This window comes from Aythya fuligula, chromosome 26 (genome assembly GCF_009819795.1).
Source record: "Aythya fuligula isolate bAytFul2 chromosome 26, bAytFul2.pri, whole genome shotgun sequence".
NCBI classification, from domain to species: domain Eukaryota; kingdom Metazoa; phylum Chordata; class Aves; order Anseriformes; family Anatidae; genus Aythya; species Aythya fuligula.
Window position 1 is genome coordinate 489,297 of NC_045584.1, and position 22,871 is coordinate 512,167.

Below are 22,871 nucleotides of genomic sequence, written 5' to 3' on the forward strand. Positions count from 1 at the left end.
AGAGCCCTGCTCGCACCGGGGGGCACCGGGGAGGCCCCGGCTGTGCCCGGGCGCGGGGTCCCGGAGCCCCGCACGGCTGCGGGAGGTGGGCCCCGGGCCGCCCCCACCGCCACCGGGGGGGACACCGGGGCCGCGAGGGCAGGCTGCGGGGCGGGGGAAGCGGCTGCGCCCCGGTGCTTACCGGAGGGGGGGGGAGGCCCGGGGGGGGGGGGTCCCGTTCCCAAAGCACCGGGGCAGGGGCAGGGGCTGAGCCGGTACCGGGCGGGCGGCCCCGGTTTTGTGGCCGGGATTAACGGCGGGGCCAGGGCTGAGCCGGTGACCTTGTGGGTGGCCCCACCGGGAGGGGCGGCCCCGGGGACCCCACGGGGCTCACCGGGGCGCATCCCCCCCCCCCGTGGCACCGGGCCCTGGCGGGGCACAGCGGGGGTCCCAGGATTGAGCCCCCCCCGTGCTGGGGGTGAGGGTCCCGGTGCGGCCCCTGGGTGCCCCTCGCACGTGGCACCTGCGCCCCCGGGGGACCGGGGAGACCGGGGGGGTCCCTGGGGACGGTGCCAGTGTGCCCACGGTTCCCCCCCCCCCCTCCCCGCGGCCCCAGGGCCCCGTTATCTGCGGCTGCTGGCCCCGTGCCGCCCGGGGGGCCGGTGGCTATCGGGGTGGGCAGGCCCCTTCCCCCTGCAGCAGCAGGGCCCGGCCTCCCTATCTCATTAGCCGGAGATTAATGAGGCTCCGGGGCTGTCTTTAACTCCTTCCTCCTCTCCCGTTCTTCTCCCCGTGCAGGTCCCTGCCCGGAGCCGTCCCAGCGCTAGGACGAGCGGCCGAGGGGGGGGGGACACCAGCCGCACGCAGCCCCCCGGGACGCGCCTGGACGGCGAGGACGCAGCCATGCACGGGGCCGCAGCCGCCTGCTGAGCCCGCGGACACTTCGGCGCCGTGCCCCCGAAGACGGCCGAGCGGCCCCGAGCCCGCGGCCCCGGCACCGGCAGGAGCTGTGCGACGAAGCGAAGCCGGGGGGGGCCCGGGGGGGGGGCGTCCTCCCGCCCCGAGCCAGCCGCAGTGGGCGCCTTGCGTCCCGACGGCCTCGCCCAGCTCCCCTGTGCCCTCCCGGGGGCCCGGCAGCCCCCTCGCAGGGCTGCCGCCCCCTCCGAGCCCCCCGCCTTGGCCTCCCGCCCCGCTGGAGCGCGGCACCCTGCCGGGCGCTGCCCCCCGCGCCCCCAGGGCGTCGCCCCCCGCCCGGCCGGGGACCTGCCGCCCGCCGGCAGAGCCATGAAGCTGCAGGCGGTGATGGAGAACCTGCAGCGGCAGCAGCGCGCCCGGCTGCAGCAGGCGCTGGAAGCGCGGCAGCAGGAGCAGCAGCAGCAGCAGCAGCAGCGCTCCACGCCGCCCCCCGCCCCGGCGCAGCCCCCGCCGGCCCCGGGGCAGACCCCAGCGCGGGGCCGAGGTCCGGACCCGGCCCCGGCGCCCTCGGAGGAAGGAGCGGAGCCCGAGAACGCGCACATCCAGCGGGCGCAGATGGCCGCCCTGGCCGCCATGCGGGCCGCCGCCGCCGGCCTCAGCCACTCGTCCAGCCCGGGGCTGTCGGAGGAGAGCCAGGCCTCCGAGGAGGAGGAGCGCGGCGAGGAGGAGGAGGAGGAAGAGGAGGACGGCGGCTACCAGCAGGAGATGGGCTCCGAGGACGAGGAGGATCTGTGAGTACGGCTGCGCGCACCGGCACGGCCCCACGGCAGGGTTTGGAGAGCGGCGAGCCCAAAGCTGGGGGCTGGGGGGGTGTCGGGGTGCGGGGCAGGCAGCAGCACCAGGGTGCTGACCCTGGCTGGGACGTGAGCCGGTACTTTTGGGGGACAAACACTGGATTTGGCCATTATCTCCCTGCTCAGCCCGGTGCCCCGGGGTGGCAGCAGTGATGGGGCAGAGCTCCCTGCCCCGCCGCACTGATTCCTCGCAGCGGGCTGGCGTGGGGCGAAATTTCATCTCTGCCCGAGGAGCCACGTGGGGCTGTGACAGAGGATCCCGGCCCGGTTTAAATAATTCAGGGCTGCCTCCTCCCAGCTCCCCGGGCAGGGAGCGGGCCGGGCGCCATCTGGCCGAGCTCTGCCCGTGCCTCCCGGCACCGGGAGCACCCCGTGGGGACAGGCAGGGCGCTGCTGGTGCTAGGGGCTGGGCGGCTGCGGGTCTCATCCAGATGCTGAGTGGGGACAGGGAGAGGGGCCTGGAAATGGGGAGGTTCGTGGAAATGTCCCGCGGCTGCCCAGGGTGAGCTGAGCAAACCTCTCCCCTGCTCCAGGAAGGGCAAATGGGATGAAGAGGACTTCGAGGAGGACCTGGGCGAGGAGGAAGAGGAGGAAGAAGAGGAGGAGGAGGAGGAAGAAGAGGAAGAGGAGGACTACGAGGAGGAGGAAGACATGGGCGAGGAGGGGCTGAGCTCGGCGGAGGCGGTGCGGACGGGCCCCGGGTCCCTGCTGCTCCGCAAGCCGCCGGCGCCGCAGCACTGCCGGGGCGAGGCGCAGCGGCCGCCGGGCGGGCAGGAGCGGCTCCCCGCCGGACTGGGCCCCCAGGGCCACGCGCAGCTCCCGCAGCCGGCGCCCGACCACGGCGACTGGACCTACGAGGAGCAGTTCAAGCAGGTGGGAGCCGCCGGGACGCGGGGACGGGTGGCCGCGTGCGTGGCCCTGCGGGCGTCTGGGGGAGCCTGCGCCGCAGCTCGCTCCTGGCGCTGCTGAGAAATCAGCAGGATCCCCCCGGGGACCGAGTCCTTCGGCTCACCGTGGGGACCCGGGAGGATTCTCGCTGAAAACAGCAGGAAAAAAACACCCCGAGGCTGCAGGTCCGAAGGGATTCTTGGGTTTCTTCGTGCTCTCAGGGCTCTGATGTGCCGGGGCCGGGGGCTGCAGCCCCATGGACCCAGCCCACGGAGGGGCACAGAGCAGCGGGCTCAGCACCAGCCCCTTCCAAAACGCAGCGTGGGGACCCCTGAGTCCCCCCCTGCTCCTGTCCGGCTGTGTGGGTGCAGTTGGAGCGGAGCCGCCTCCAAAATGAGGTGGAGGAGTGGAAGTGCCCCGCTGCCCCCCTGCTCTCCCGGGGCCTTCTCCCGGCCGGGGATGCGGGGCCGCAGTACCCGGGCTAATAGAAGGAAATGTGCTTAAAGCGGGGCTCCCCGGGGGCTGCCCCGGCCCTTTGATGTGTGTGTTTAAGTACATCTGAGTTTAGGGCTGGGGGAGGGGGCGAGAGCAAACAGCAGCAGATGGGACCCAGATGGAGAGGCCGGCATTTTGGGAGGGGTGCGGTGGCCGCAGCCCCTTCCCCGGCTCAGGGCGAGGGAAGGGGCTGGGGGCTGCCAGGGGCTGGCCTGGGTGCAGGCAGTGTACCCCTACCGGGATGGGAACGGGCCACCGGGAGCGCGGCGAGCGCGGCCACCCCGGGCAGGAGGGGAGCTTCTGTCCCCCCCCCTCCCTGCTGCGGGGAGGAAAACGGCCGCCGGGGCTGGAGGCTGTTTGTTGCACAACTCCCGGCCTCCCCGGCAGGATACGGCCCGGCCTTCCGAGCGTTTTGCCCTGTGCTGGGGCAGGGGAACCCCCCCGAGCGTGCCCTGGGCTCCTCCTGGTGCTGCGGGGCCTTGGGCACCCCGAGGTGGCACCGGGTGGACGGGGTGCAATGGGGTGGGAGCCGTGGGGCTCCCTCGGTGCCAGGAGGGAGCGAGCACCTGTGCCCGGCTCCCCCGGCACGGCAGAGCCCCCCCGGCACCTTTGGGCACGGCACAAGCGTGCTGAGGACCGTGGGTCACGGCCACCCTGGTGCCCTGCGTCCCCAGCCCGGCAGGGACGGTGCCGCGGTGCAAGGCAGCGCCGAGGGGCAGGATTCGGCCCCGTCTGAGCTTTTCCTCCAGGCTCGGTGGCCGGGCAGCCCCGGCGCTCTCAGTGGCTCTGCTGGCTCGTCCGTAGCTCTAACAACGTTCGTGTGGGTTTCAGAAACACACCAAACTTTTCCTGTGCTGTCTCGAGTGCGCACATATCCTCACCTCCCGGCGCTGCATCGTCTTCTTGTGGTTTCTCTCTTTTGTACTTCCTGTAATTAGAGAGTGGGGGACGTAATCTTTTTATCTGCGAAAAGGCTTTTAGATACCACAGCTGTGATCTTCCTGTTTGTCACCGTGTGAGCGTGTCCCGGACCCTTGCGATCTCCCTGGGAGCTCGGGCTCCCGCGTGCCCACGTCCTGCTCCCAGCCCTCGCTGCCACGCGGGGGAATTGGGGACTTGGAGCCCGGCTGCTCCGGGTGGCTGCGGGCGGCTCAGCCCCGTCCACACCGCGCGGGCGAAAGGGGCCGAGCATCCCTGCCCGTGCCCCGGGCACCCCGGGGAAAAAGCCGCTTGCTCCAGCGCCTGGCACGACGACAACTGATGGTGGAAGCAGCCGGGGGGGGGGAGGTTAAAGCTGCCTTCTGCCTCCGCGGGTGGAGGCGAGGAGGAGGCAAAGCGCCCGCTCGGGGAGAGGCTTCCCCGGCGCGTCAGCGCGCGGGCGCTTGGATCCCGGCCGCTGGATCGGGGCCAGGGGTTGCTCGCGCGGCGCCTGGCCGGGAGCTCCTCCTGGCCGCCCTCCAGCGCGTGCCTCTGAACGCGCTCCAGCCCAGCTGACGGGCTGGGAAGGAGCAGCAGGAATGTAAACACAGCGCGGGCAGGATGCGCCCGCCGCCGCGCTGCTGCCGCCGCCGCAGGGGCGCTCCGCGGGGCCGGGGCTTCCTCAACACCCCCCCAGACCCCCGGCACGCCGCTGCCGGGCTCTAACCGAGCCCCAGGGTGCTTCAGGGAACCTCTCAGTGCTGGTGGGGGCTGCCACGCTGCAGCCCTGTGTAGGGTTTAATGGGGTGGGGGCCGCGGGGAGCTGTGGTGCTCAGGGCAGTCCCCGGGGCTCTGCTCCTTCCCCGGGCGTTTTCTCCGCTCCGTGCGCAGGGCTGTGAGCGCGGTGCTGGCCTTCCTGCCGCGGCGGGGAAGCGCGGCTCGAGGAAGGTGCTATTTCTGGGTTCCTCTCTTCTTGCAGGCGAGCTCAGCTTGCCTGCAGCCTCGTGCTCGTGGTGGCCGAACCGTGCCCCCTGCGGGGCGAGGAACGCGGCGGGGCTGCGTGCGTTTGCTGGAGGAGGGGAAGGGGGGGTCCCCTCGGCACCCCGGCACTGCTTTCACTGGGGCCGTGTGCCGTGGTGCTCTGCACCACCAGGGCAGCTCTGCTCGGTCGTGGCACCGGTCACTGCACTGCCCGGGGGGCTCTGCCACCGTGGCAGTTCTTTATTGCCCACTTTGGGGCAGATTCCTGCAAATGGGTGCTGTGGTCGGTCGGTGTGGAAGCTGCAGGAGGCCCCGCAGGAGGGAATGTGGTGTAAAGGGGAGAAGCGGAGGCGCAGGGCCGGGAAGCTGTTGTGTGGCACCTCCCCGTCCCCGGGGACGGCCACTGCGCAGGCAGAGGTCAGCTCGCCGCTGACCCGGGCGCTGGCAGCAGAACAAAGGAGCCCCCGGCACGGCGGGGCAGGGGGGGCTGCCAAAGGGCACGCTGGGTCCGCAGCGGGGGCAAAAAGGGGCATCAATGGGGGGGCTGGGAGGGGGGCTCAGCCTCCACACCCCCGTGCTGGGGTAGCGCAGCAATCCTCGTGTCCTGCTGCACGGCAGCACCACGCTGCGCTCGTGCCGGGCTGCATTGGGCTCTGTCTGTTCCTGAGGAGGGAAATCCCCTTTGCAGGACAGGGACACCGAGACCTGGTGCTTGGAGCAGGGCTCAGCCGGGGCCAAGCGTCCTCAGTCCTCTGGGATTCCCCGTGCATGGGCTCTGTGGGTTTTCTGGGCCCTTCACCCGGCCCCAAGGAAAGCACGGAGCTGCCCCCACCCGCCATGTGCGTCCCTTCCCGGCCCCGCGCGCGGGGACGTGGCGCTCGCTCGTTATTTCTCCTCCCTCCCTCTTCCTTCCTAGAAAAGCCTGCGGCGGGGCTGAGCCCCCGCCACGGTCCATCTCCGGGGAAGGAAGAGGTTTGTGACGGCCGCCGTCTCTTTCATCTCGCCCCCAGAGGCACGCCAGGACCCCGGGGCTGGTGGCGATGCCGGCGTGTCTGTGCTCCCCGCCTCGAGCCGGGGGGTTCGAGCCAAACAGAGGCAGCAGGGATGGGTGAGCCCCTGCACGGCCCCCCGGGGGCTGTCCCCATGCCTGGGTGACGCTGCGGGTGCTGGCTGTGGTGGTGCTGAGCGCGAGAGGCTCGACGCCTGCCAAAACTCGGGCGCTGCCGCAGCAAAGTGCTGCGTAACGCCGGCCCGGCGCTGGGCTACATGGGGGAAAAACCCCACACATCGGGCACGGTGCTGAGCCCCAGCACGGTGCTGGGCCCCGGCACGCTGCGGGAGGAAGGGCCCTGCCGGGCAGCACCGTGCCCCGCGGGTAATCCCTCCCCTGACCTTTCTGTTTCGGATGGCGAGATGAGTGCGTGCCCCACTAATACCAGGAGCCTCAACCCGGGGCGCGCTCGCAGCCCACGGCATCGGAGTTTCCTGTCCCTGCCCCTTTTGGAGTTTCCTGTGCTGAATGTGAAAGCCAGCTGCTGCTGCTGCTGCTGCTGCTGCTGCTGCTGCTGCTGCCCGGCTCCTCGCCCTCCCTAATCCCGTGGGCGGGGAGCTCGGGGCTGATTCAGCAGCCAGCCGGGGCCGTGCACCCCGTCACCTCGCGGGGGGCCCGGGGGTGCCCCTCTCCTTGGGGTGCTCGCGCCTGTGTTGGATCTGGTGGGCTGGTGCTGAGGATGAGGAGCGGGTTGTGCTCCTCGTGGGGTCGCCGAGCTGCCCGGTGCTCGCCGGGCTCTGCAGTGGGGCCGTCGGTGGGCGCCCGGTGCCGCGGGGCTCGGTGCCGCCGCCACGCGCTCCCTCGCCTTGCAGCCGGGTGCTGGAGCTCCTGCGGCTCTGTTCCTGTTTGAAAGAAGCTTTAAAAAGACCCGGGGAGGGGGTGGGGGGGGGAGGCTCGGCTTGCGGTGAGGTGCTGGTACTTTTGGGGGGGCGGGAGGTTTCTGAAGATGTTCCAAATTGGGACGGCTCAAACTCGCTGGTGGCACGTGGGGGCCGAAAACCTCAGCCCTTATCTGCTGCTGAGCAGAGCTCGCCCGAGATACAGGGTTTCAAAGTGCAACGGTTAGAGAGAGAAAAAAAAAAAAAAAAAAAAAAAGAAGAAAAGGCAAAACGAAAGCAACTCGGTAACCCCTGCGCAGGGGCTCGCGCGCCAGCGTCCGGCCCCGTCCCGCTCCCTGCGCTTTATGGGCAAGTCTAGACGGCGCCCTGCGCGCGGGCTGCCATTAGCTCGCAGGAAAAACAAGCCGGCCTTTTTTTCTGGGAGCCGTGGCTTTTTTGATTTTCCTCTAAATGATGGGGCAATCCAGTAAATGGCGGGGTAATTGCAGGCGGCCCGAGGAAGCCGGGGAGTTGCGACACGGGCGTTGCAGCGAGCTGGGGAATCGCGACGGGTCCTGTCCCAAAGCTGCCGGCCCCCTGCCCGGGGTTGCCCCCCCCTCCCCGGAGATGTGTGTGGCATGGGGACAGCGAGCCTCGGGGGGGGGGGGGGGCAGCCGTCCCCCTGTCCGTCCGTCCTCCCCCCTGTCCCTCCGTCCATCCGCCTGCCCGGCGCTGGGGCCGCGGCCCTGGGGGCAGGTGCCTGCGTGGTTTCATGCTGCTCACATGACTCAGCCAGCAATTAAAACTGAAAGGGGGGGGGGGAAAGGCGAGAGGGGCCGTGGAGGCAGAGGAAATGGTGATTTCTCGCTCAAAGGCGCCCTTTGAGTGCAGCCGCGTCCTCCCCGCGCCCCTCGGACACCGCCTGTGATCGGGAGGGGCGCTGCCGGAGGGTTTTGGGGGGGGTCCGGGGCTGTTTCATCCCCGGGATGTGTCCGGTGCTCAGGGCTGGGGTCCTGAGAGTGCAAAAATCCCAATTTTGGCTTAAAAAGCAGAGCACGCCCCCCTCGTGTAGCGCGTACCCGTGGCGAAGGCCTCCAGCCCCAACGGCCCCACCTCGGCCACCTCTGTCCCTCCCCAGGCCCATGCCGGGGGCTGCAGGCGGGGGCCAAGTGGGGGGCTAGCAAAAAAAAAAAAAACACCCCCCAAACCCCAAATCTTGATTTTCATCAACTGGGAAGCAACAGCGAGCTCTGCACAATGTGAGCTCCGCTGGGGCCTTCCCCGGGAGGCAGGGCAGCAGAAGTGATACCGGCACCGGGGGGGGGCCGGGGCTGATTTGTCCCCCCCGGGGGGCTCGGAGCGGGGCCGGGGGGGGGGCACACTGCCCCTAATGGCGGCGGGAGGTTTCCATTTACTTTCTTTAAAATATTGATCGGGGCTTTATCGCATTAGCGAGCCGAGCGGATGAGCCGCCCCCGGGGAGGGAGAAGGGGAGAAGGGGCCTCTTCCTGGGAAAGGGGCGCCTCGTCCCCGGGGCCGGGTGCCCCCAGACCCCCCCCCCCCCCTCTGGTCCCGGGGCCGCCACCGCCCACTCCCCACCCGCCTGCCCTCGGCGGGGGGCTCGGGCAGATAACGCGGGGGCCCCGTCCCCGGGCGGTTCTGCGCCCGGAGGAGGGCGATTGCAGGGCCTGGCCGGCCGCGGGCTGATAACGGGGGCGAGGAGGAAATGGGGGGGGGGACGGGGACGACACAGCTTGGGGGGGGGACCGGGAGAGGCAGCGGGTGCTGGGCTGGGAGGTGGATTGCACGTGGATGGGCTGTAGGAGGGGGGTTGTGTTCCTGGGGGGTTTTGTTGGCCACGAGGCGCGGAGCTGTGACCCCCGGGGGGTGCGGGGGGAGTCGGGCAGCCCCCGGCCCTCGGCTCGCCCCGCTCCCTGCTGAAGGGTGTTCCTGGGGAGGGCTCCAGCCCCGTAATCGGCTCAGGGAGCCTTCCCGCAGCTGTAATCCCCCGATCCCGGCCGGAGGTCAGGGACTTCTCCTGGGCGAGAGCAGCTCAGGCACAAAGTGCCTCCTGGCAGCCCCGGCGCGGGGTCCCTGCCCTCCGGCCCCGCTGGTGCTGCCTTCGGTTGGGCTGAGTTCGTGGGGTCCCGGTCCTGTTTTTTTCCCAAAAAATGGGAGCCAGGCTGGGGGACGAGGGGACGCTTCTCCTCGGTGCCAGGAGCTGGGGATGGAGCAGGGACAGGCTCAGGGCAACAGCTCCACGGGGATCATCCTGGGGGAGCCATCCCCACCGCACCCCAAGGCTCTGCCCTGGCTCGGGGGGCTCCTGGGGGGGCTCCCCAATCACCTGAGGCACACCAGCATCACCTGGCAGCGTCCCCCCCCCTCCCTGAGAGCCCCGGGGCTGATTCCCAGGGCTGCAGAGGAGGCAGCCGCCCCACGGCTCCGGCACAGCTGAACCAACAGGAATACGGGTTTATTTAAAAGAAAAAAAAAAAAAAAATGTTGCAGAGAATAGAGCAAGGCCTTTGTCAGCAAAGCAAACAGTCGCGCCTGGAGCGGGGCGGTTGGGCAAGGGCTCAGCGTTGCTCCATCGCCCTATTTCTGGCCGAAACCGCAGGAGAAACGCGAGGCTGCCTTCGGGGCCGGCCGGACGTGCCGCAATCGCAGGATGGGGGGCGCGGGGCCCTGGGGGGGGAGGTGAGGGGGGGGGGGGGCAGGGGCCGCTCCCCGCGTGCGCGGCCCTGATAAGGCACCTGCCCGCGCGGCCGCCGCGCCGGGAGCCGTGGGCGCAGCTCCTGACCCCCTCCGTGACCCTCGGAATAAGTCACTTAATCTCCCCGCGCCTGGGTCTCTGGTCCGTGAAGTGGAGCTGGTGATAATCCTGCCTCTGGCGGGGCTGCTCCGAGCCAGGGACCCGGATCCCAGGGGAGGGGGAGCCCGGCTGATCCCCCCGCCCCCTTGCCCCACAGGCGTTCCAGGGAGGGGACCGGAGCTGGGGAAGGGCACCCCGGCCCCACGGGCAGTCAGCCCGGCGCAGGCACCTGCTGGAAATCCCTTTGGGGAGGGGCTTTGCCTCCTGCCTCGGTTTCCCCGTGCATGAGCATCCCCCCCAACCACCACGGGCGGTGTTTCCTGGAGCGGGCGCGTGCCGGCGCCGTGCCACATCTCACACGGGGCAGGGGCAGGGGCAGGAGGGGTGCCCGAGCGGCGAGGTTTCCCCGTGCGCCTCAGCAGCTTCTCGGTGAGGTTCCCAGGGCTGCCGGCCCACCGCTGGCTGCCTGTCAAAACCAGCTGCGGCGGCTGGAGCTGCGCCAGGGACCGCGGCGCTGGCAGGGCCGGGGGTGGCGCGGCCGGGCTGGAGCCCCCCGGCCCCGTGGCGGCGGAGGGGGCGGCTCGGTGGCGCGGCGCCCACCCGGGACGGAGGCGCGGGGCCTCGCATTTCAGGAACAGATTTGCAATTACACAAATCCCCGGCCCTGCCGGGCTGAGAGTGGAAACCCTGGGTGACTCATCTGCTTTGGCTTACAATGATCTCCTTTCTAAGACGATCATTTACATATGGTGGAATTTAAACCCCGGCTTGCCTACAACGGCTAATTCAGCCGCGCTCCTGCCCCTTCTCGCCTCTGCCCGCGCAGGTGCTGAAGCTGCAGCGCCCTGCCCGCACGCCCTGCCCGCTCGCCCTGCCTGCATTCCCTGCCTTTATGCGCTGCCTGCATGCGCTTCTCGTGTTCCCAGCCCACGCAGCCTGCCTGCACGCCCTGCCTGCATTCCCTGCCCGTACTCACTGCTTGTGTTCCCTGCCCACGCACCCTGCCCGTACGCCCTGCCCGCGTGCCCTGCTCATGCACCCTGCCCGCACCCTGCCCACGCCCTCCCCGGGAGATGGGTCCCTGCCCGCAGGTCCCCGCCTGCCGTTCCCATTAGGCTTTAATCCCCCCAGAAAAGCCCGGGGAAGGCTGCCCCGATCCCACGAGGTTTGGGTACAGCCGGTGGTGCCCCTTGGACCGCCCCGGCTCTGCTGCTCCGGTGCCGGCTCCCTGGCCGGTGCCGTGCCTGCACCGTGAGCGCCGGGTGCATGGGTGTTGCTGCCTCGGCCGAGCTTTCTCAATACTTACTGACTCCACTGAATTAATATTTGCACAGGGTCAGGTGTGATAGAGAGCATGTGTCAAGGGCATGCACAAACACATACGTGGCGAAGGGCTGCAGGCAGCCGTGGCGCTGCTGGTGGGAGCTGACTTCCAAATGACCTTTCCTGGCTGGCAGCTTTTGGCTTAAAAGAGAGGAACTGGCCCCAAAATGGGGAATGGGCACGTGGGGCACTGCCAGGGCTCCTGCACAGGAAGGAGGGGGGCTCGGACCCCCCATGCCACTGTGGGGGGGGGCACTGGGGACGCCAGGGAAGCTCGGTCCCAGCTCCGCGGTGACCATTTGGCACGGTGCAATGCTTGGTGTTTGCGTTCAGCCAAAAACCCCTCTCTGCTTTTTATTTGAGCCAGAGCCCCGCGAGCTGCCTGCAGCCGCGTTGTCCGAAATAGTTGTTCAAAACGCGATTGCAGCAGAATTCACTTCCTCCTTTGCAAAAAGGGGAAAAAAAGCAGCAAGCCACCCAACCGCCCTCAAAACCGGAGCTGGGTCTGGGCTTCGGGCTGCTCTGCTGCGCGCTGGGGATGCTGAGCGCCCCGAGCCCGTGCAGGGCGTCCTCCGCGTGTCCCTGGGAGCGGCCCGGGCCCCTCGGGGGGGCCCGGGGGGGTTTGTTCCGAGCAGGCGGTCCTGCAGCAGGTTTTTCCTTCTGCTCCCTCTCCCCTCCCTGCCACTTAAGCCGACAGAACCGGCTGAGCCGATCCGTCGTGGGGCGGGCGCTCGCCTGCTCCGCGCCTTTTGGCCGCGCGCCCCCCGGGAGCCTTCAGAGCGCGGCGCTGGGACCGGGCAGGATCGGCCCCGCTGCGTGGCGGGGCGGGCGGCCGACACGGGGCGGACAATGGGGGGTCAGGGAGGTTAAACGGCGACTAATTCGCCCTTTCAGCGTCTCCCTCTGCTTCCCGGTGACACCCGCATTGTCGGCGCTGACACCGGCCCGCGTCCCTTGGCCGGTGGCACGAGGCAGGGGGTCCAGGGCGCGTCCCCGCGCGGTGCCAAGCGGCAGAGACAGCGCTGCTGGCCCTGTTAGGCTCTGGGGGAGCAGCACAGGGGGGGCAGGACCCCCATCCCACCAGGGTGCTGGCCTGGGAGGGTGAGGGGTGCCGGATGGCTCAGCTGGGGACGTTGTGAAGGGCTCCTGCAGGACCAAAGGGGGGACGGCACCGCGCGAGGTGCCCTGGGCACGGCTTTGGTGTGCCGCAGCGGGAGGGCTTCAGCACGTGGCTGTGGCTGGGATTGAGGCGGATGCTGCGAGGTACCGGGGGGGGGGGGATGTGGCTGTGGTGGCGCTTGGGGTTTTCACAGGTGCTGGTGGCCTCGGGGGGGGACAGCCCAGACCGTTGGGGAAACTGGGAAATTGGGAAATTGTCCCCGTGGTGCGGGAGCAGTGACGCCCCTGGGGGCATCCTCAGGGCCCGCCACCCGCCGGGTCCTGCAGCCCCCAGCTCCTCCCAGGCCCGAGAAGGGGACCGGTGGGGGACAGGCACCTGCAGCGGGGCCTCGTCCCCCCGGCCCGGGAGGTGGCCGACCTGCGGAGGGGACAATGCTGGGAACGGGAGGGAACAATAGAGCCGACGGGAAGCGCGGCACCACCGACGACCCTGTAAACCTCTCCCAGCAAACGTACCCAGGCTCCCCCTCCGGAAAGGGGCCCTCGCCCGGCTGCCCCCGGGGACGGGGAGCGCCCGCGCCGCCCCCCTGCGCCCCGCCACGCTGAGCTCAGGCGGCAGGAATCCGGCCGGGCCGGTCAGCGGGCTCCCTGCGGCACCGCACGGCCGCCCGCGCGCCCTCGCTGCTGCCGGAGAGGCCACCCCAGCCCCTGCTCGTGGGGAGCCCCCCCGCTGCCCCTCTGCTCATTCCCAGCCCCGCTGAACCCCGCTTTTGGGGAGGGGGCTCGGTGCTGCCGGGGGATTAGGGGCACGCGCGCAGGGCAGGACCGGGGGCAGCCCCTCCGGCGGGAGGTGACCCCGTCCCTAAGCCGAGCTCTTTATCTGCCCGCGGGATCGGGATCGGGGACGGGGACGGTCGCCCTTCGGCTGCCTGGGGGGGGGCTGGGGGTGGAAAGGGAATCGGCCCCGCGCATCACGCGCTCTGGCCGATACGAACCTGACACCCGGCACAGCTGCTGGGCGGGCGGCCCCTTCCGCGGCCCCCCCCGGCAGCCCCACGCCCGCCGAGCCGGGGGGGGGGGTCCCACCGGTGGTGCCGCCGTCCCCGCAGGGCTGCGCTCGCCTCCACGGGGGCACTCCTGCGGACCCCGAACCCCGCGGTGGCCGTGCTGGCACCGCGTGCCCCAAAGCCCCGAGCGGGTCACGGCTTTACGGGAAACCGCGTTCGAGCAGCAGCATCCGAAACGCGTTATCTCAGGGCTCGTAACCAACCCTCCAGTCTAGTTTTTACAAATTACTTTCTTTTTCTAAAGAAATCAACCCCCCCTCCCCCCCACACCCTCTGCGCCCCGAATCCAGGCCCCAGCGTGAGCGGCGTGGGGCCGGTGCTTCGCAGCGGGACGGCGGCAGCTTGAGCGTGGGGTGGGGGTCGGGGGTGGGCATCGGGGGGACGGTGTGGGTGCGGGCGGGGGGCTGCGCACGCGCCCCGGGCCGGGAGGAGCAGGGAAAGCCCCGGCCTCTTGTTTATTCTTCGTTGAATAACTTCTGGCGGCGCGGGCTGCCCGCCCCTGCTGCGCCCCTCCGCTGTCAGCAGGACAAAGGAGCCGCGGCCCCGGGGGAGGAGAAGGGCCGAGAGCTGCCCCTCGCTGCCCAAACACCTCGACGTGCTGCCTGCTCTCAGGAAGCTCCAGCACCTTGCTTTATTGTTGGTTTTCTGTTTTTTTTTTTTTTTTTTTTTTTTTCCCTAAACGCAGCAATCCCGAGCATTTTAGCGCCTGCAGGGGGTCGGCCTGTTGCTGACAGGTTTTGCCCATCCCTGGGGCTGGGGGGAGCTCCGGGGGGCTTCCACCCACCCGGCGCACGGCTCGCACGTCCCGAGCAGGCGTGCAAGAGAAAGGAGGAAAGCGGTGAGCGCCGAGCCCTCATGGCGGGGAGAAAAACCCCTTGGCAACTGTTCCCCGGGGCCTGGAAACCCACAACTGCGGCACGGGAGCGGGCCACGGTGCTTGCAGCTCAGATGGCAGCACCCACCCGGCCCCGGCGTGAGCCTCGTTACATGGGAGCCTCGTTAGACCGCAGCCTCCCGGGGCCGCTTTCCCTCCTGCCTTTAATTGCCCTCGGTGCTGGCAGCTCGCCGGGCGGCTGCTCAGCACGTTGGTTATCTCAGCAGACCCCGGCGCATCCCGCGGCGCTCCCGTGCGGCATTCCTGGCATTGCCGAGGGGCCGCCGTCCCGAAAGCCCTTTTAAAGTCAACGGGCCGGGATTTTCGCGTAATCTGGTTTGAACGGCTAAGCCGGTCATCCACACCAAACGCCGGGCTGGGATCCTGCCGGGGGCTCGGCTGCGCCCCCCTCCTGCCTCTCCTCCCTCCTCCGCTCCTTAGGGACCCTCTGGATGTGTGTGCCCGGCACCTCGGCCGGGAGCACGGTGCTGCCGGGGAGCCTGGGCGAACAACCCCCCGGTGCCCATGGTGATGGTGGTGCCACCGGGCGTTGCTCCTGGGCTGGACAAGCCCCGGTGTGGGCGCCCTCCTCCTCCGTCCCCCTCCTCGGCCACACGGAGCCGGGTGTCCCGGGGGCGGCCCCGCGCTAAGAGGATATGGTCGGGGCAGCTGGTTTACAGATTAAGTTATTTCCACCTCCGTGCAGCCTCCCTCGTTGCGCCGCGTACCCCGACCCGCACACGCTGCTGCGCCCGGGCTGCGTTTCCTGCAGCCCCTGCCGCCTCCGCTCCCGGCCCCGCCAGCAGCCGCCGCGTGGCCCCGGCTCGGCCCTGCGCCGTGCTGGGGGCCGGGGTCCGGCACGCACCGCGGCTCGGCACCTGCCGCTCTCGGTGCAGCCCGCGCCGTGCCCGGCCGCCTGCTGCGTGGTTTCGCACGCTGCTGAAACGAGAACGAGTTTCGGTTCCTCAGGTTTTATTTTGAGCTCCGATCGCTGCATGCGAGGCTGGGCCGCGTCCCCGCGGCATGAGTTGGGGACGGGTGCGCGTGGCCAGAGCCGGCAAAACCGGGATGCCAAAAATCCTGGGGGTTGGGGCAGGGATTTCTGTCCCTTTCCACGTCCCAGCCGGTGCCCGGGTGGCGCAGGGGAGCCCGGCAGCTCCCGGGTGCTGCTCAGGGGCGTGGGGCAGCCAGCGCAGGGCACCTTTGGGGCATTCTCCTGTCCTCGGGGACGAGCCCGGCCACCCGTGTGCCAGAGGAGACCCCAAGAAGCTGAGGGCGTGCTGGGGACCTGGCGGCCTCGTCCCCCCGTGCCACCCCACTGCAGCACACGTGGGCACGTCTCAGAGCCGCGGCTTCCGCGGTGCTGTCGGCACCTCGCCGGTAACCACAAGCAGCTGCGTGCCAAGAACCCTTCATCCTGCGGTGTCACTGGGGGTGCTGGGGGACCCCCCGCTGGCAGAGGGCATGCAGGGCTGCTCGGGCTGGGGGAACGGAGGGAACGTCCCCAGTGAGGCTGCCCCAGGCACCAGGGGGGCACCAGGGCTCAGAGCAGCATGGTCCAGATGGTGCCCAGACGTCCCCTGCAGCTTTGCCCCAGGATTTGGGGTGAAAATCCGGGCTGAGCACCTGCTCGGCCATCGGATCTCAGCATGGGAACGCCGGGCACGGGAGCACCCAGAGCTCGCCCCCAGCAGCACTTTCCCCGGCAGGAGCCCACGGATCAGAGGTGCGTGCAACGATCGGCGGCCGGGGCCGGGCAGCCCGCCCCACTGCCACTAATCCCCCCCGGCTGAGCAGATGCACGTTTTCCTCAGCTGACGGTTAATTTTCTTTCATCCTCTTAAACGCGTATGTCCAACATTTCCTTCGGGATTGAACCCCTGCCCCGCTGCACCTGGCCGGGGGGCGATGCCCGGGGTGCGGGGAGGGTCCCTGCAGGACTCCAGCTGCTGCCAAAGCCCCGCAGGGGTTGTGGGGTGGTTTCCTGGCCCCATTTCTGCTCTGTGGGGCCGGGAAGGGTCTGGGGAGCCGCACCAGGCAGCGCCAGGCCCCTGTCCGGAGTGGGAGAGCAGAGGGGCAGTGCTTGTCTCATCCCAACCCCAGATGCAGATTTCCACCCACGCGTCCCTCTCAGCCCGAGCAGCCTGGTGAAGGGGCCCCGAGAAACTTTATTTAAGAGCTGCCCTTATAAAAATTGAATGAGGCGATGTTTTAATAAATGGCTAATCAATTTTTAGAGCTCTGCAGGTTAATAGGCTGCTCGTGACCCTCGCGCCACGCTGGGTGCTGCTCTGAGCAGGCATCGGGTCCGATGCTGTGCCGGGGACACTGGGCGCTGGTGGCAGCCCCGTGGGCACGGCCACCCCGCGGTGTCAGGGCCAGCCCCGGGCCCTGCCCGTGTGGCTGCTCGCAGCTCTCCCGCCTGCCACGGCTCCTTCCTGGCACTTTTGTTCCTCTGCGTTTCCCTTTTTCCTCCCCCGCTCTGGCAGAGCCGAGCTGCAGGGCGATGTTTTCCCAGCCTCCCCCTCCCCTCCGCTCAGCGACGCTTTTCTCCCTCCTTGGGTTTGTATTTAATCAGCTGGCTCGGCTGAGAAAGCCTCTGCTGCCTCCCCGTCCCACCTCCTCCCCGCTCCTTTGTCTGAAATGCGGGAGCGGGAGCGCGGGGGGCTCCGGGCTGCCACCGCCCCGCAGGCTCGGGGGGTCCCCACTGGCTCGGGGTCCTGGGGCGCAGCAGGGCAGGGTTGGGGTGTCCGGGTGGCAGAGCCGGGGCTGGCGGGGCCGTGCACCCCCTGGGCACCCTCTCTGCAGCACGTGGGGCGCGGAAGCAGAAGCGGGGCAGGTCCTGAGCCCAGCACCGAGCTCTTTGCTGGCAGCGGGGCTGCGGGGGCAGGAGGAGGCACGAGCTGGCAGCACCCCCGGTGCCGCTCCCGGCCTCCCCACGGCTTCAGCCTCCTCTGGTTTCCGCAGGGTGTTTGGGGAGGCCAAAACGAGGGGCGATGCCGTGCCCTGAGCTCACCGCAGCCGGCCGTGCCGGGGCGGGTGGCTGCGGCATCCCGGCCGTGGTGCGGCGGTGCCGGCTCCTGGCACGCGGTGCCCTCTGCTCCAGCTCCCGTCCTCCCGTTGCCCGTCCCCGTTAGCGGGGCACAGGGGGCACGGGGCCAGCTCGGGGCTCGCCCTGCTCGGTGCTGCCGTGGGCTCGAGGCGCTCGGCAGCGGCGCGGGGGAAACCCTCCCTTGGTGTGCGGCTTCCCAAAGCGCTGCAGGAAGCGGGGATTGGCGGGGGCCCAGCAGCCCTCAGCTGGTCAGGAGCAGCCCTCTGCCAAAAAGCTGCGCCGGCCGCATCCTGCACGCCTCCAGGAGCTGCTCCTGCCCTGCCGGGGGGTTCTGCTCTGCTCCCCCCGGGCTCCCCCAGCCTCGGGACCTCGGCTCCCGGCAGTGCCGTGGGGACCGCGGCACCCATGGGGCACCCGGGGCCCGCGTGGCATCGCCGCCCCTCTCCTGCCGCTGGGGGGGCCGAGGGGGGGCTCAGAAGGGGTCAGCGGTAACGACAGCTCCTGACCTCTCCCCGGCTGTTTGCTCAGGGGCCGGGCGAGCTTTTGCAAGGTTTCCAGGGGAACTGCGGGTTTATGGCTTTCCTGTAGCGCCCTTCCCTGTTATCGGCTCGGCCTCATTGATCCCTTTGATCGACGCCGGCGGGCGAGGAATTCAGCCCCCCGGGCACCCTCTGGGAGGGTTTGGGGGGGGGTCTCACCCCACCCCACCGCTTGGTGCTGCCGGGTCCGCGTGCCGGGCATGTCCACTGGGGGGGTCGGATCGGTCCCCCCGTAAACGCGGCCAGTGTGCGGTGCGCAGCCCTGCGGTGCGTGCCTGTGGGGTGACGTGTTCGTATTTATAGCCCCCTCCCCACCGCCCGCGGCCCCGCTGGCAGTTGTTCAAAATCGTCACTGAGAAAAGCGAGCACAGCTCAGCACGGGGGGGGGCTGGGGGCTGCCGCGTCCTCCCCGCTGCGTCCTCGGCCACGTCCGCACGGCCCCGGGGCGCACGGAGGAGCCGGGGGCAGTGGGCACCGCCCGGTGTCCCCCCCGTGGAGCCCCCTCTCTGCCACCAGATGCTTCCCGTGCTCGGGGGGGGGGGGGGATTCTGCGTGGCTGGGGGTCGGCGGCAGAGCCCCCGCGCTGCGTGCGTGCGGAGGGCGCGATGCGCTCGGCGGGCCGGCAGCTCTCGCTGCCATAAATCAGGGCAGGAATGTGTCGGGCTGTCAAACAAAGGGTGGGGTCCCGAGACAAAAGCTGGCCCCAGCATAAATGGGCGCTGGAGGAGCGTCCGTGCATAGATCTTCCTGTCCTGGCTTATGAAAACATTTCCCAGTTGTGCACAGGGTGCGAGGCGACATCAATCTTGTCGGGTTTGCTCCTCGGGCAGCGCGGGGGCCAGGACGGGAAATGCTTTCGCAGGAGGAGAGGTTGCCAGCCCCACGGCCTCCCCCCGGCAGGCACGGAGCCGCTTTCAGCACCGGGCTCCCGAGGCAGATTTGTTGCTTTGCAAAGCGGGAGCGAGCTCTGGAAGGCGGCACGTGCCGGGAGGGCAGCTGGAGGGGCACGGAGCGGCTCCAAGTCCCCGTCCCGGGTCCTCCTCGCTCCTCACAGCCCTTGGTTTTGGTGCTTGAGTCCCGGACTCCCCCAGCACACGGAGGCAGGCACGGTCCCACACAGTCTCGTGGCGTGGCACAGGCGTGCGCCCTGGCACAGGAGCTCGCTGCCGACCCGGCGCCGGCTCCCTGGGGCTGTGCAGGTGCGGGGCAGGGACCGTGCCGAGGTGTTGTCCCCACTGCCCCCAGAGCGCAGCCGGTGCTAAAAATACCCGGGCTCTGCCTTCCCGGGAGGAGCCGAGGGCCGATTGCAGCATTCTCGGTGTCGGAGCTGCTCAGCCTGCGGGCGAGGTTCGGGGCAGCGCCGTGGTTTCGGGGCCAGGAGCTAAGCAAGGCGAACGCCTCCGCTCGCCCGCGCCCTGGCTGTGGAGCGCGGCAAGGCTGTGGTGGTGGCTCTGCCGCACCGTGAGCACCCCGAGCACGGCTCACTGCAGCGGGGGAAGCTGCTGGCAGGTGTCAGCACGAGCACCGAGGCACCGTGCGCCCCCAGCCAGGTGTCCCCAGGGCTCCTTTGTGCCCCGGCTGGGCTCCTGCCGCCCGCGGTGTCCGCGGCGCCGCCGCTCCTGCAGCAGAGCCACGTGTGCAGGGCTGGGCTCCTCGAAAGCCTCCTGCCGTCACCCCACGCTCAGCTCCCACCGAGTCAGGTTTCCTGGGAATTCGGGCACCCGACGAGGGGCCGCCCTCCCTCCTGCCACCTGGGAGCCTCCTGCCAAAGGCTCCACGTGGCCGCGGGCCCGCGGGAGGCCCCTTGGCGCGGTGACAGGGCCGGGTCGGGGCAGGTGAAGGCCGAGCTGCAGCGGGGCTCCCCCTGCTCCCAGCGGCCTGGCCCCTGCCACCCCGGTGGCTCTGCGGGATGCCGGAGGCTGGGGGCACACCCACCCTGAGCTGCGGGGATATTGGGACCCCACAGCTCCACGCTCGGAGCCCCTGCGATGCCGTGGAGCTCCACAGAGCTTCCTGGCACTCCCCAGGGAGCTGAGGGAGCTGCCCCCGGCCCCACATGGGCTTTGACGGGCTGCTGGGGGGGTTCCCCGGGTGCAGGGAGAGGTGTGGGGGCTGCCGGCAGAGCCGTGAGCGGTTTTCTCCTCTCGTTGTGCAGCTGTACGAGCTGGATGGCGACCCCAGGAGGAAGGAGTTCCTGGACGACCTCTTCAGCTTCATGCAGAAGCGAGGTGAGCCCCCCCCCGCGCCCGTCCCTGGGTTTTATTTCCTCGCATGTCATTGGAACCCAAGGTTAATGCTCTGGCCAGACGGGTAGTTAATTTTTAACCTCTTTGCAAACCGGGGTCAAACCTGCTCCGCTGGAATCTGCGCCACGAGCTCGGCGCAGCGATTCCCTGGTGCTGGCCCCCCCAGGCTGCCTTTGTCAGCGCCGCGCTGCCACCGGGCTCCGTCCCCTTCTGGGCAGCTCGGCCCCTGGGGTTTGCCCCCTGCCTGCCCCCCATCCTGCCCCACTGCCCCGTCCCGGGGTTCTGGCAGGTCCAGAGCAGCCTCCATCCAAACCTGGCTCTGCTTTTAGGGCCGAGGGTGGCATCCAAGTCACCGGCCGTGCCTGGAAAATTTTGGCCTGCGGTATCAAAGGGAGAACGTCCGTGTCGGGTCTGGCTCGTGCCAGGTCCCCAGGATGCCACACTGCGTCCTGACGGGGGGCAGCTTCAGGGGGTGCTGGTGGCTGAGCCCCTCCCTGGGGGTGTTTGGGGAAGGGGGCGGCGGAGGGACCCCGGCGCTGCTCGGGGCGAGGAGCCCAGCGCGGTGCCGCCAGAGGCCACGTCAGCTGCTGCCACCTCCCGGCACCGCGCCGGGGAGAGCTGGGAGGAAACACGGGGTGGTGTGTGCGGCACGGCACAGCACGGCACGGCACGGCCCCCCCCAGCCCCTTCCAGCCTGGATCCGGGTGATTTTTGGGGTCCCCCCCAATGCTCAGGCTGTGGCAGTGCCTGGGGGCAGTGCACCCCCTCCTGTGCGGGCCGGGGCAGCCCCCCCCACGTGCAGGTTATCAACAACCACTGCCGCCAGGCACCGCGCGGCTGGGCTGAGATCTACGAGTTTCATTTTCCTCCCCGTGTGGGGCCGGTGCTGAGTGAGCTGCAGTGAAGGGGGGGGGTGCAGAGGAAAACGGGGGGCAGGGGCAGGGCAGCAGCAGAAGCCCCGATGCTCCCTGAGCACCCCCGGCCCCCTGCGGCCCCCAGCTCCCCCCTGACCGCTCGCTGCGGGGTGCTGGTGGCCGCCCGCCCGGCTTGGCCCCAGCACGACCCGAGCCTGCCCTCTCCCCCTCCCCAGGGACCCCCGTCAACCGGATCCCCATCATGGCCAAGCAGGTGCTGGACCTGTACATGCTCTACATGCTGGTGACGGAGAAGGGCGGCCTGGTGGAGGTCATCAACAAGAAGCTGTGGCGGGAGATCACCAAGGGGCTCAACCTGCCCACCTCCATCACCAGCGCTGCCTTCACGCTCCGCACCCAGTGAGCTCCGGGGAGGGGACGCGGGGTTGGGGGGGGGGGGACATGGGGACGCGCCGGGACCCCCGCCACCGCCTCACGGCGCCTTTCCGCCGGCAGGTACATGAAGTACCTGTACCCCTACGAATGTGAGAAGCGGGGGCTGAGCAACCCCAACGAGCTGCAGGCGGCCATCGACAGCAACCGGCGGGAGGGCCGCCGGCAGGGCTTCGGCAGCTCGCTCTTCACCTACTCGCCCGGCGGCACCCACGGCCTCCTCTCCTCGCCCAAGCTGCCGGTGCCGGCCCTGGGACTGGCCTCGGCCACCAACGGCGGCTCCATCGCCCCCGTCCAGAAGATCAAGAAAGGTAAAGGCCCCCCCGGCACCCCAAAACGGGCTGAGCTGAGCGCTGGGGGCCGGCACGCCTCGGGCACCCGGTGGCTCCGTTCCGGTCCCCTCCCCGAGCCCCAAATGACCTGGGGTTGCCTCGGTGGCACCAGGGCTCGTTCTGGGGCGGGATGGGGACCCTGGCACCCTTGGCGCAGAATCACAGAACGGTTTGGGTTGGAAGGGACCTTTAGAGATCAAGTCCAGCCCCCCCTCGACAGCCCTCACTGCATCAGGCAGCCCAGAGCCCACCCAGCACCCCCAGCACTTCTCCGCAGGGCTGCTCTTCATCCTCCCATCCCCAGCCACCCTCGTGTTTGGGGTTGGGGTCCCCCTGCCCCGTCCTTACTGGGGGCGAGGTGCTGGGCTCCCGGTGCTCACATGGAGAGGTTGTGGGGGGCCCCGTGGTGGTGCCCGGGATCTGGGGACGCCGCAGACGCCTCGCTGCGTCCCTGACCCCGCGCTCTGCCCCGCAGAGGAGGACGCACCCATCCCCATCTCCATGCCCAGCCGGCTCCCGGTGTCCCTGGCCGGGCACCCGGTGGTGGCAGCGCAGGCGGCGGCCGTGCAGGTGGCGGCGGCCGCCCAAGCCGTGGCTCTGGAGCAGCTGAGGGAGAAGCTGGAGTCCGGGGAGCCCCCGGAGAAGAAGATGGCGCTGGTGACGGACGAGCAGCAGCGGCTGATGCAGCGGGCGCTGCAGCAGAACCTCCTGGCCATGACGGCCCAGCTGCCCATGAGCATCCGCATCAACAGCCAGGGCACGCGCTCGCCAGGTCAGTGCGGCCGCGGGGCTGGGCGGGGGGCTTGGGGCTGGGCGGGGGGCACGCGGCGGGTGCCGGTGGGTCCCTGACCTGCGCTGTCCCTGGGCAGAGAACCGCCAGGACTCCTCCGGCAGCCTGAGCAGCAACGGCACCAACAGCATCAGCATGTCGGTTGAGATCAACGGTATCGTCTACACAGGTAGGGCGGGGACGGGGCGGCGCGCGGGGTCCCCTTTTGGGGGAGTTCGTCCCATTTTCATCAGCGGACGGTGCCGGGACGCTGGGTGCCCCCCGCTCAGCCCTGCTCTCCCCCCCCCTGCAGGTGTGCTGTTTGCCCAGACGCCCGGCCCTTCCTCCTCCTCCTCTTCCTCCTCCTCCTCCGCCTACAGCAAAGGCAACGGCAGCAACGGCGGCGGCCGCAGCAGCGGGAACGGCGGCGGTGGGGCGGGGGGCGGCGGGGGCAGCGCCCCCCCCCGCCGCCCCGGCCGCTCTGGCCGTGCCCCCCCCCAGCTCTACCTCCAACAACGCTTCGCCTTAA

At 69.8% G+C, this 22,871-nt stretch overlaps 1 protein-coding gene across 1 annotated transcript; it reads left to right on the forward strand.

The window, feature by feature from the left end:
- Window positions 1–1,263: 1,263 nt before the first annotated feature.
- ARID3A (AT-rich interaction domain 3A) lies at window positions 1,264–22,871 on the forward strand. Its single transcript, XM_032203790.1, is given in 9 exon segments — window positions 1,264–1,685; window positions 2,282–2,621; window positions 19,844–19,916; window positions 21,025–21,208; window positions 21,305–21,552; window positions 22,049–22,345; window positions 22,443–22,532; window positions 22,656–22,800; window positions 22,802–22,871. Coding segments are annotated over 9 exon segments (1,869 nt in total).